Below are 14,189 nucleotides of genomic sequence, written 5' to 3'. Positions count from 1 at the left end.
TTTGCACTGGTATTATTTTGCGTAGAGTAAGACCACTTTCTACTTTAAAAGTGGCTTCTGTAGCTTTGACCAATGTTTTTGGATTAAGGCATGTTACTCTGTAGTTATGAGGTGTTTAAATCTTGTATGTGTGTTGCGTTAAGGCTTCTTTTTTAGTGTTCTCTTTCAATACTTTAGGCGATAGTGTTATGTCTAAACCGTATAAATTTATTATTTTATTGCATATTTTTTGAACGTAACTACAGTTTATTTTTACTAGTTTAACTTTATATTGTATGGTTACTTCGAATTTCGCTAATAATGTATCGACGCTACCGATGCTACTATTTCTATTTTTCAGTTCGGCTGCCTTTTCTTCTAATTTATTTGCTAGTGAACTTATAAAAAATTTTACATATAAAGGGCCTACTGTCCACAATACTATTCTTACTATTTGTTCAAAAAGAGGTAACTTAACGGGATCGCCATCCAATATTGGTACATTTGTTGCCAAGTAATTATGTGATGACAATGTGTTTTATATTGGACGTTTATAGTTAAAATTCCCTGTATAATTCAGGGGTAATATACTTTGATCTTAAACGTTCAAATAATATTTATATGCTTAACCAGACTCAAATTTTTCTAAAAAATGATGTGGTACCATCTTATTTTGTCCATGATTATTGTTATCGTAATTTGTATTGCAAATAAATCTATCATTCTCGATTACTTGCTTTCCATGAGCTACTGGAATGAGCGTTTATGTTTGATACAGTGTAATTTTCTCGTAAGTTTGTTGTACCCATGGGTGTTCAGCGTATAACTTTCATGCTTGGTCGGGGCATTAAATTTTCTAAGTAAGTGTTTTACATGTGTGTTTCCGTCTAGGGTGGCGCATTACTATATTTTTACCGTCACAATGAATACAAATACATATTATTCCACTGATCAAGAAATCAGACATCAATTTTTTGCAGAGCTTAGTCGTTTTGATGATCTGAGTTAGAGAGATTGGCTCGTGATGCTTGCCTATTGGAGACTGTCCTATTTACTCAAGTTCATTTTTCCTTCAGAGTGTCACTATCAGGTTCATCTAACGCAAACATTTAAGAAGATGAGTAATTCCTGGTTGAATGCTAAGAGTCAAGAAGGTAATGTAGGGTAATCAATGGCCAGGACTTCCAGCCTCGTGATGACCAACTCCGCTTGTGACGTCTGCCAGTAAATGACTGACTAGGTTTAGCAGTCTGGCCTTATATGGTCTTTTAATCAACGAGTCGTTACCGGAAATGGTAGTAAAAATGTATTTGTTGACAAGGTAGTTAAACGGTAGATGGCACTAAAAACCGATGAGGTCGATGGTTAATTAGGGAACGTAAATACTTATGATGGCACTAAAAAGGGCCAGTGGTGGTCCTTCTAATCATTCCTTATTATTATTATTATTATTATTATTATTATTATTATTATTATTTTTATTATTATTATGAATATTATTATTTTAAGAATTGTTATTCCAAATTATTAAATATTGACATCTTCCATCTAAATTGCGCTTTCTATATTTTTTTTATTTTATACAAACGTCACGCTTATTTTTAAGGTAAAAATCGCTGGAGTGCGAAAAACTTTGTCATTTAAAATTACAAAGCAGTGAAAAAAGTTATCCTTTTCGGCCAGAAGTCAAACCTGGGCTTCTTTCTTGGCAAAAAGGCGCATTAACCAACTTTGCCACCAAAGCCTAGGAGGAAAACCTTCTCCACTGCTCTGTTGAGGCGTGTCTTAGGTCGAACGCCGATATCATAAATAGCCATGTTATTAATTGATGGGTAAATATTATGTTAAATTATTATATATTGACCTCTTCCATCTAAATTACGTTATCTTAATTTTTTTACTTTATAAAAACGTCGCATTTATTTTTACAGTAACAATCGCTAGAGTGCGAAAAACTTTGTCAAAGAGGTCAATGTATAATAATTTGATATAATACCTCCCCATAAATTAATAACAGTGATATCTGTAATTACTATGGTTGTTATTTTTATTATTATTATTTTTATTATTATTATGGATGATGGACTGCTAGCTGCGGGTAGCTTGACTCTTACTCTTGGAGTCTGCGTGTACGAAAGCCAATCTGAAAGGATGTACGCCACTGGTCGAAGAATATATGGTCTTTAGATCGTTCCCCAGAGAACCAACTGTTCACTGTTGGTCGAGAAAGTTAGCCTGGAGAGTACCACTTCTGTGGGTATGCCGTTGGGACGAACCACCAAGAAGGAGATTTATGAAATATCCAGTTGATGTGGCCGCCCGAACTTGTAAGGGTTGTTCTTCCTGGCTTGCTGTTGTAGCAAAATTTGCTCCAAAAGGATCAGGTTAGCTGCAAGAGCGACCACAAAACTCCTAATTATTAGAGCTGACTGTACTTTGACTCGATGTCTTCTGGTATCACACCTAAGACATTAGCGTTCAGACGGCTTTTTATTCGTGGCACTCGTTATTTTTGTTGCGTTGAGATTAAATTTAACGTAAGTCGTTTTTCTATTGGAAAAGATTGCCGTTGGTAGCTGGTTGTACCGAGTTACAATTCGCGTCTCCTGTCTTGATATACTGCTGGTAAAGAACTACGATATTAAGCAATTTGCTCGTGTATATTATTACGAGATCTACTTACTTCAATTACAGGTCGCTTTGATTTAACTTCTACGCCACCTAGCGATTTCTAAAGAATGAAAGTTCAGAATTTGCGTATTTCTGAAAAATTTTTATGTTATTAATTGCTTTGTTAATTACAGCTTGAGTATATAAGCTGTACTAGAATTATTAAGAAAGTATCAATAATCAGAGGTTGAGTAGTTTTCGTGATTAGGGATAACAACGGTTATTGTGACTTTGCTCTGTATGTTAGTAAGGTAATGAATCTTTTTTCTGATTCAGTGAAGAAAGTGCCTCTTCTTTTAATTTTTCCTAAAAGTAGAGGACAAAAAATAAAACCAAAATTTTTTACTTTTTAGTACTTACCAAGTCATCCCTGCTAATATAATTAATAAAATAGCGCTGATTTGCAACTTTTTGGATCCTCTGTCTTTGAAGTTAATTGTTCTGATAGCTCTCTCTTTCCTGTATTACCTTAAGTTAAGTGATCGGCAGTTGCCATGAGTAAACACTTCTGATTTGTAAGAAAAGTTGCACAAATCTTTCAGTTTCGTGGACCTGATCCTCTCACTCTCATGTCTCTAGCTGATCGACTCTAACCGTTACTTACTTCGCACTTCCTCTTCTATTGCTTCTATTCTATATACGTCTACCTTTCAGGACCCAGGCTAGAAGGGGTGTATAGTGTATTTTTTTGGGTTTTTATGGTTTGAAATACATAGCTCCTTTCAAAAAAATGACATTGTAATAATTGTTTCAGAAAGATGAAGTTAATCTGTTTTAAAATATATTACTACTACAGAAAAAAATGAATGTTCTTTTTTTCGGGCTACAAAATTTAGAAGAAACCAAATTATCAAAAATTCTTGATTTAACGAAATAGTAAAATATAAAATAAATGCAATAATAGGTACTGCAATGAGTTCTTTAATTATTTGTCTTTTGATGATAATTATTTTAATGAAACTTGATGATGTAAACTCAAACTTGCAAACATAAACTTAATAAATACCGATTCATGCTGTTTTTGTCATAGTCTCATAGCAGATTGAAATAACGACTAGAAAATATTGGTAGGAACTGCAGCTGGAATCTAAATGAACAATAACTACAATTAATAAAAGAACAGTTGAAAGCCACAATAAGCTCCAAAAATATCAAAGCATATAATTTTTGGGTTTCTGTGCCCAGCAGCATATGAGTTCGGAATTGAAACTTTCGACAAAAAAACGGTTTCATGCTTATTTTATTTCTTAACATACGGATTATGAGTTCAAGAGTATAAAAAAACTATACAAAAAATGAAAAAAAATTTGTGTTAGGTTAAAAAACACAAGAAAAAAAGATTCACAAAGTTTTTTACGTATCGTTAGAATTAACAACAGAATAAATAAATAAGTAAGTGTCTAAGTGTATTTTTCAACATGTGTCTTTGAAGTTAAGTCATTGTAATGCTTCTTATTATTTTTAAGTCCATACTTGCAGATATAACATCAAAAAGTAGTGACTATGACACGAAAGTCATCATTTATATTAATATAAACTGTTACAGAAACTAACAGAAACTACAGTACTGGAACATTCACAGTAAAGAGCCAATATGACATTAAAATATATCGAAATATTGAAGTTTTTGGGTGTCTGACCTAAAAATCATGTAGCTTTGTATCTGAAACTTTTGCTGAAAAATAGTATCGTTACATTTTTTTTTTAAGTACACTCCATTGTAAAATAAAAAAAAAATATAGAAGAGATCTGAAGGAATCATTTAGAGGTTAGAAAGATCTAGAAAATAAAACTTTTTAAGACAATACGGTTATAATGATTGAAATAGTTTGTGTCGTAGTGTGTTTTAAGTATGTTTATTTGATTGTCTACAGTTATCAATCACTCAACATTTTTAAGACTATTGTTGCAGACATATCTTTGAAAATTGCGTTTTATGCTTTTGGTCGTATTGACCTCGTAACAGATTAATATAACGACTAACTTACTTAACGTTGGAACCGTAAGGCTAAGATATTTTTTAAAAAAATTGACATCCGAATTATAAATGGTTCAGTCCGATGTAATAAATGAAATCATGATTAAAATTTCTTTCAGTCGTTAGAATTATAAGCTTAATTTACTTCCTTTCAGACTTCAGAATAGTACTTATTACTTTTACTTAGCACTAACTACCACTTTGCTTACTAAGTTACCTGTATGTTACGCAAAGTCAGCGTAAAAGTTATTGTAGATTTATAAAGCATTTATTGAGTGTTTACATAACCTTGTATATCGATAGGCAACACATTGTTATTACTTACGTGAGATCTTGATTTTTTGTTCAGCCAGTTTTAAAGATCAAGTTATGCTTATCTCTTTTATTTTAAAATAAACTTAGATAATGACAAATATTTTCTAAACTTTTGCTAGTTTATTGTTAATTACAAATCGATACTTAGTTTTAATCGAGCACATTACCAATCGTTTCTAACTGAAAAAACAGTATAATTGAGCACTTTCAGGTAGTTTTTGATTGTTTTGCAGGTCAAAAAATTATGAAAAAATCGTTATCAACTATACTTTTGATACTTAAATATAAATTCATACCTTTTATAGTTCAACATTTCACTGACTCTTCATCACCTTCAAAAATTTTGTAATAAAGCAATTTTACGTAGTTCTTCATCGTTCTAGGTGTTGATGAAAAACTTGTTTGTAATTAATCAACAGTATTAGCTGTTATTCGATGTGGCAAACAGACTGACTACCATAAATTCGAAATTCTGTGCCTAGATACTTGCTGGATGTATTTATTATATTTTATATGCTTGGGCTAAAATGAGTTCCAGTATGCATAAAAGGCTTACGCATGGCTGCCAAATCTCTTAACAATTTACTGTTCTGTTAATATTTCTGCCATGAAATGCAAGTAAAAGTTGGCATCACAAACATAGACTACGTATGACAAGACATTCAAGACAGAAAAGCAGAAGAGATAGATTGACTAATTTATTTAATAGGAGTGTATATATATTTATCAGATACTTAACTGTTCTTAATAAATACAAGTGATAAAAAGATAGGTGACCATAAAAAGAAGAAAGTAATCCATAAAACAGAACAGTATTTGCAAAAAAAGTAGCATGGTTATGCAACAGAGTCTACTGGTGTTTTTCTAGAACAAGTAGTGATGATGAATTGTAGTAAAGGATTACGAATTAATATGTTGTTAAGGGCACAAAACAAAAAAAAGGATATTTTGATTCTTCTTGAAAGGTAATGCTCACTTTTTTGTGCTAACGTTTAGTATCTATAGATTGTGTTAGTTTTATTGAAACCAATATCGTCACAAACAAGATTTTTTGTGATGATGATGTATAATGTAAACATATTATTGTTGACAAAAATGTGCAGTAATATTCAAGTACTTATAAAAAAAAAACACAAACTTAAAAACACACTAAAGCGCTCACTAATTTATTTATTCCGATGTGAATTCTATCGTTAAATTGACAATTATAAATAATTTTTTATTTTTTCAAGCTTTCCAACCAGAAAATGATTACTTTAGATCATTTCTATATTTTTTTTATTATTTTACGACAGGCAACCTGTGTTTTTAGAAGAGAAAAATCACCATATTATTTTTTGTATCAAAAGTTTTATTTATAAAGCTACATCATTTTTAGGTCAGAAATCAAAAAACTTACAGGTCTCGATATTGTTTCATGTTATATTGTCTCTTTAGTGGTAATGTTCCGGAGCTGTAGTTTCTGTTAGTTTCATGATCAGCTTATATCATTATAAATGACGACTGTTGTGTCATGGTCACTATTTTTTGATGTTACATCTGCAAGTATGGATTTAAAAATGTTAAAAAACATCACGATAAGTATAATTAAAAACACATATTGGAAAATACACTAAGACACTCACTTATTCATTTATTGTGTTGTTAATTTTAACGATACGTAAAAAACTTTGTGAATCTTTTTTTCTTGTGTTTTTCAACCTAACAAAAATTTTTTTACATTTTTTGTATAGTTTTTTGTACTCTAGAACTGATAATCCATGTGTTTAGAAATAAAATAAACATAAAACCGTTTTTTAGCTTAAGTTTTAGTTACGAATTCATATGGTGCTGGGCACAGAAATCCAAAAATTAAGTACTTTATTATTTTTGGTATTTGTGTTGGCTTTCAACAGTTTTCTTTTATTAATCGTAGTAGTTATTTGTTAAGATTTCAGCTTTAATTTCTACCCATACTGTCTAGTCGTTATTTCAATCTGCTATGAGACTACGACAAAAAAAGCATCAATCGGTATTTATTGATGTTCTGTCTGCAAGTATGGACTTTAAAATATTAAGAAACATCACAGTAATCAAAATTTAAAGATATATATTGGAAAATACACTAAGACACTTACTTATTCATTTATTCTGTTGTTAATTTTAACGATAAGTAAAAAACTTTGTGAATCTTTTTTTCTTGTGTTTTTTAACCTTACACAAATTTTTTTTCATTTTTTGTATAGTTTTTTTATACTCTAGAACTCATAATCCGTATATGCTAAGAAACAAAAAAAGCATAACACCATTTTTTTGTCGAAAGTGTTGATTCCGAACTCATATGCTGCTGGGCACAGAAACCCAAAAATGATATGCTTTGATATTTTTGGAGCTTATTTTGGCTTTCAACTGTAGTATTTTATTAATTGTAGTAATTGCTCATTTAGATTCCAGCTGCAGTTCCTACCAACATTTTCTAGTCGTTATTTCAATCTGCTATGAGACTACGATAAAAAAAGCATAAATCGATATTTATTGAGGTTATGTCCACTACTACGGACTTTGAATCATCAAGTTTTATTAAAATAATTATCTTTACAAGGTACATAATTAAAAACATATTACAGTACGTACTATTTCATTCATTGTAAATTTAATTATATCGTTGAATACAGAATTTTTAATAATTCTGTTTCGTTTAAATTTTCCAGCCTGAAAAAAGAACTTTTTGTTTTCCCTATAGTTTTCCTATATTCTAGAACTAATTAACTTTATCTTGCAAAAAGAATCATAACAATGTTACTGTTCTGACAGAAGCTATCTATTTTAAACGAAAAAAAAACCTCAAAAGCCACATCGTAATGCGCATGGACGCATAGCTATATGCTATGATATGTATCAAGTTATCACTTTTCACATTAATGTATAATTCATCAAAAACTCTTTTTGTTCGTTTGTTATAAACAACCAAATGATCAATTTAAACTTTCCGCGGCTTATATGGTAAATATTTTTAGTATTTACAAGATATTCCATTGGAGTGTTGCTGTAAATTCTTTGGTAAAAATTATGTAACTAAAAAATAAAAAAAAAATTTTTTAAGTTTAGTGCCCAATGAAATAATAATGAACTTCTTTAAAGTGTTGAAAAGCTGGTATAATAAATACACTTATGAAAAAGTAAAAATTCGGAAGGTTAAACTGACTGTTGCATTTTTCCAGTATTAAACCCCCCCCCCTCCATGACTAGCCTCCACCTTTTTCACCAACAAAACATATTATGAAGAAAAACGCTGTTTACCTTCATGTGCTCTTCAGATTTTACAGAGCTTTCACCCAAATACTCTAATATAGCTTACACTCCTAGTATCCTATAAAAAAAAATTAATGTGCCAGGTATCTTAAATTCATTCACTTAATAACTAAATTTTTTTTTTTACTTTAGTTTCTATAATGTCATCCTATTCTTAAAAATCATCATACTGAATTTATGCTATTCTTTATTGTGCTTTTCAGAAGTTAGTTAAGGGAGAAGTGCTTTTCATACGGTTTACTTTTTTAGTTGATTTGCTCCTTTGTAAATGAAATTAAATACGAGACTTCCTCAACCACGTGGTAACTAAATTATGTACTTGTACTTAGAGTAGCAAGATAATTTCGTATAACGATTTAAGAAACTTGCTGTCATTATGCATGGCAAAACAGCTCAGGATTTGTTTTCGAACAGTCTACCTTGAAAAATATTTCAAATAAATTTTTATTAACTATAAATTATTTTTTAACAAGTCTCAACTTTAGACAGGTTAAAGAGACTCGCATGCACTAGTTATTTACTTAGTGTTACGTATTGCTGTTAGAATATAATATTTTATTTGTTACAGAAGTAAGTGATATGTATTTACCATAAATTTAAGTGAAAATTATTCTGCTGATACCCTATATAACAAAATTTTTAATATTTACAAGAAAAAAAGTAGAAAAAATGAGATTATAACGGTTAGTTACATTACATTATTAGTATAAGCCTATACTTAAAAGTTTCAGTACGATAAATTATCCAATGACTAACTGTGTTGAAGTAATGATAGTACGACTATAGATAAGAGCTCACGTTTAACCTAATTTGTGAACAGCCTGTTCTTATGATCTCATTTTTATAGTTTACCAAAAACTCTGAAAAGAGATGAATAGTAAATAAATAGACAACCTCTTCAAGCTTTCCTTTTTTTTACCAAAGATTTTAATTCATTCATAAATCTTCCTAAAGTAAAACAATAATTAGTAGTGTGGAAACTTTTTTTTTCTGTTTGTAAGTCAGACTACCTTATAGCGCTTACTATACCTCCTACTATAAAAAAACTTGACTTTAGATACCACAAAACGCCAAAATGCTTGTGTAAGACATTTGAGCTAAACTTACTTTAATTTGATTACAAAAAACTAAGTGTTATAGAGATTTTCTATTTAAAATATTTTAGATTCGTAGAAATTGACATAGCAAAAGGGGACGATCTTGTATGTACCGTTTGATTATTTAAATGTTTTAGTATAATTAAAAAAAACAATAAAATATGTGACATTTGTTTTTTTAAACTATATAATTAGTGTTATTTACCTGGCAATGCGTCTCTTGATCAGCATAATAACCACTTTTTTGGTCTTGACATTTGAATGACGTAGCAGGAATCGATGTTAATATGGGATAGTCTACACCTGGCTGCCCCGATGAATCTTAAAACATGATCATAAAGTCAAGTGTTAGAGGTTTTTAAAAAAGAATGAAAAAAAAAAATTTCTAATCTTAGTATTAGTGAATATGACACATTTAAAATACTTTCTTCAACCATGGGCACAAAGGGCAATTACCACTTCGCGTCCTTGAGCAACACTTTGAGCCTTTGAAATAACCTTAGGTTCGTGGCAAAAAAGGTATTTCTTGTGTCCTCTAGGACCAAAGTATTTTTCTATCCTAGAACTCAGATTGATATTCTGAGCTTAAAATGTGCTGACGGGCGCGAAATTGCACTTTGCACCTTGGTAAGAAAAATAATATACGCAACTAAGGCATAAATATGACCCAGTCACATCCTCCAGGGGCTTATGATTATACTTGTTGCCCTGGTGATGTAATATGCAATAATTTTGTAGGTTAATACTTAACTGCCCCTACCAGAGTCTCAGTATAATATCTGTATTTGGTTTAGCAGTTTAATTATAACAAATAATTTTTTCTGCTCATAAAAAAATTTTTTGTCACAATTTGCATGTTTTCAATTCTTGCCTATGGCTTGGGAGATTACTTCCATACACATGACGCAAAAATACTTTTCTAGTAGGCAAAAAATTCGAGTTTCACCTAGAAATTAATGTTGCTCTCTTTACCCTAAAATCGTGGAAAAAATGTCATACTTCAACGAAGGTAGGTGAAAAACCATGTACACTACACAGGACAAAAGTACAGCATCGACTCCCGAGTACTTGCCTCTCACATTTTCAGCTCGTGAGGCAACTACACACCTGAAGAAATGCTGTACCTTCTTTTCTTGTAGCGTAATATACTAGTACTGTAGTCAATAATTGAGAAAATGATCCCTATCCAATAAAGATCACATTTCATGGAAACAAAAAGCATATTTCGTGAGAAATATGGTATACCTTACAACAAAAGAAAAATTTTCTTATTTAACTTTTCTGAAGAGACTTTTTTTGGTATAATATATAATAGCATTATAGCCTTCTGTGACCAACAGCAGCTAGATTTTTAAATTTGCCAAATGACATGGTTCTATATACTTTTTTTCACTGTCATTAACTGCTGTTATCCTATTGTTAACGGAAGTCTAAAATAACACAAAGAGACGTACTCTTTTTATTCGAAACACAACTAACCTTCTAAATTGAATGATCATCTTGAAAATTATCTCTAAAATATAAAACACAAAATCATTTAATTCTCCCAACAACTGGATCAAAAGTATAATAACTACCACACTCAAAACCCCACTCTTTGTCTTTATTTTGATAAGTGACACGCCACTAGCATGGTCATTATTTTAGTCTTAAATTAATAGTCAGAAAACGTGTGGGTCTCGAGACCTCTAGTAGAAGTGAGAACTATAAAATTTTTGTCACTGGAATCAATGTGAAAGTTAATTAATCTTGTATAAATTGTATTTTTTAACTTATCTTACAATTTTTTTAGGATATAAATTAGTATGTAAGTAATCGTGATTCTTTCACTTTTTTATTAAAATTGTACTTCTATAGGGACGCTCTGCACTAGAAAGTAAATAAACGATTTCAGATTGGTGACCTTAAGAAAATGTGTAACGGAAGTGGATTTTGCTTGATTCTCCACCCGTCACTCCATCCCTCTTGACGTGCTTCTGGTCCCCTGTACACCACACAATACCACCACACCACACATTTTAAATTTTATGAATATTTTTTTTTTTTTTCAACGAATTAAATGAAAAAAAAAAAAAATAAACAAATAAAAGAATAGTTTCCAAAAAAATTAAAACCCTTGGCCTTTAGCATACGAGCCAAGTCCCTGATCCACTTTGTTATGAGCAGCCCCAATCATAGAAATTCGATCACTTCTTGTTATAGTGTGGATCATTACTTATTCTGAGTGTAAATTTTAATTTTCTGTTTCTAATTTACTTTAGCCTAATTAAAATGACAGTGATATGTCCGAACTTTTATTAGTGAAGGGCGGAACTTGTAGATTCGTTTTACAAACAAATAAATTTAATTTTTATTAGGAACCAGCCGTCAAACCTAAGGCCTTATTTGTTCTTACTTACAATATAATTTTCATTTAAATGGCTAAGTTGGCGTTGTGGTGTTAGGTTTCGCCGAGTTATATGTGTGCAGTAGTGTAAGTGTATCATACCCAAGCTGGCGTTGACCTACTGTTTGAATTTATATCTTATGTAATGCAATAATGGCGTATCTTATTCGTCTTTTTATCTCACGTCCTTGTAAAAGTCTTTGTCATACGTTTTCTGTTTGAATTTTCCTTGATTTTTAATTTATTCATCAAAGTAAAAATTATTTCTCTATCAATTAGAATTTTAAATCTTGGACTATTTTATATAATACAGTAATTGGAATATTTTTAAATTGATAAAAAAAATATAATCATAAATCAAGTTATGTCTAATCTAATGATTTAATACATTTAGAAAAGCCAGAAATAGTTAATTTTACAAATAGTATAAATAAAAAAATTTCAAATTCGCATCAACGATGTTTCTACAATTTATAGTTTCCATTACTTGACTTACTTCTATGAACGTTGGTTAGCCGCTGCTTGCGCGCATGCAGTTGCAAGATCTTACAAGATTGACTGCAACGATGATTCTAATCCTACACGAGAGTGCTCATGGCAATGATAAGCATTAGGCTGGTGCTTTTGACGTTGGAATCCAAGTCAACGGTCCTTTCTTTCTTGTTCCTCCTTGATTTACTTTTTAGGCGAGTTTCAGTGGCCTGGTATGCTCGAGTTTTTTTCACACAGCTTAATCACCAAACTAAACCTTACATTTGCTTTAACTGTATGCTTCTAGCACGTAGCTTAATCACTGAACTAAGTTTTACATCCGTTTAAAAGACGCAATAGAACTCTTTCTTCAACCTTTATAGTTACTTTGGAGCACTAAATGAAAAAAACTGAGTAAAAATTGTTACGTGCAAGAAGTTTTTATACTCTTGCACTTAAGAAGGACGTGTTAAGTTGGGGATCCAAACGACTAATCAGAGATTAACCTAATTACTCTCGATTGACACGATTACAGTCGTGGTGCAATAATTACACAGTAATTGATAGTTACAACTGTTGATCTTTCGGATTTAACGTTAAGTACTAGTTGCTGTAAGATGTCAAAATTGTTGATTATTCACATTCTTGGACGTACCACTGTGAATTGACGTTGTAAGATGAGCGCTTTATAAGATTGTTGGAGGTTACACGCGTAGTTCGAGTTTTGAGACGGTAGGTTGTTTCGAAAGTAGTAAGTTATATATCACTTAATTACAGGAACAAGTGTACCGCTTGGCGTTCGGAAATCGCTGAGTTTTGGCTTTCTGAAGTGAAAACTTTTTTAGACTCGTTGGACGATTTTAGATGGGGAAAAACTCTAGGTTTCGCATCAGATCACTCTCATTTAAAAGCAAAGCGATCTCTGCAGAGAGTCACGTGTGAGCGCGAGAGAATTTAATGGGGAGGAGGGGGGCGGAAGAAGAGAGGGAGCCCGCTTTGTATTTGCCGGTGGTAGAGAAAAAGAGAGTAGCTTGGTGGCGCGGCGGGGTATGGCCGCATGAATACACATACTACCATATGCTGGCGCACTCCACCTTACCGACAAAAGCTCAGTACTCTCTCCTTGTCTACACTCAGAGAGCTATTCACAACGGAGACGAGTGATGCGCAGTACGCATACAGCAGAGTACTCAAAACCACGTAAGATGGCGTGACGCCAGCTTTTGTATCGTTGCTGCCCCTCTCGTGTGCTGTGATATAGTCTCCCAACGCATAGAGTAGCTGTCCTACCGTATAGCAGTGGAGGCATGTGTTTTTTCAACGGTTCTGTCACTGCTATACGCCGTGACAAGTTATAACTGTGCAGCAAGGCGCTTTGTACTAAGTACTTGAAGTATAATATTTTAACCATCTGCTCTCTCAACGTTGGCGATCCTCTAAAATTACGTGTTCTCAAAGAAAGAAAGCATTGTTTCTATATCGCACGTATATCGCACGTATTTCTTTTGTATTCGTTGCATTGTAATATACTTTTATATAATTGAACATTACGTTGACACACTGTAAGTCTTTTCTCGTGTTATTGAAGTTTAATATTACAATTGAAAATTTTGATTAATGATCATCATAAGTTGTTCATTAAGTTTTTCGGTCATTTAAAACCAAGATTTCATATTTTAGTGCATTATCCCAGATTAATGAAAAGAAATGGCTCTTTAATAAAATTATCGACTATAAGATTTGAATTACACCATCAAATAATAAAAAAAGTGATTTAATAGTGACGAAAGTTACTTAATAATGACTAAATGTATATTATTAAGTATAATTATAATATAACAATCCTTTTTTTCTTTGAGAACACGTAATTTTAGAGGATCGCCAACGTTGAGAGAGCAGATGGTTAAAATATTATACTTCGAGTACTTAGTACAAAGCACCTTGCTGCACAGTTATAACTTGTCACGGCGTATAGCAGTGACAGAACCGTTGAAAAAACACA

The 14,189-nt window shown here is 31.6% G+C and overlaps 1 protein-coding gene across 1 annotated transcript in view; it reads right to left on the bottom strand.

Moving 5' to 3' along the window:
• Positions 1-14,189, bottom strand: part of LOC106640384 (uncharacterized) — a 98,839-nt gene that overhangs the window by 78,631 nt on the left and 6,019 nt on the right. Inside the window, exon 2 of the mRNA XM_089590106.1 lies at positions 9,536-9,651. Coding sequence (XP_089446232.1) covers positions 9,536-9,651 — 116 coding nt within the window. The remainder of the gene's footprint in view (positions 1-9,535; positions 9,652-14,189) is intronic.

The sequence above is a fragment of the Copidosoma floridanum genome, unplaced genomic scaffold (assembly GCF_036245765.1).
Source record: "Copidosoma floridanum isolate Cflo_tuat_1 unplaced genomic scaffold, Cflo_Japanese_pri ptg000011l, whole genome shotgun sequence".
In the NCBI taxonomy this organism is placed as follows: domain Eukaryota; kingdom Metazoa; phylum Arthropoda; class Insecta; order Hymenoptera; family Encyrtidae; genus Copidosoma; species Copidosoma floridanum.
Note: the sequence above shows the minus strand (reverse complement) of the source record. Positions and strands in the feature narration are given on the sequence as shown.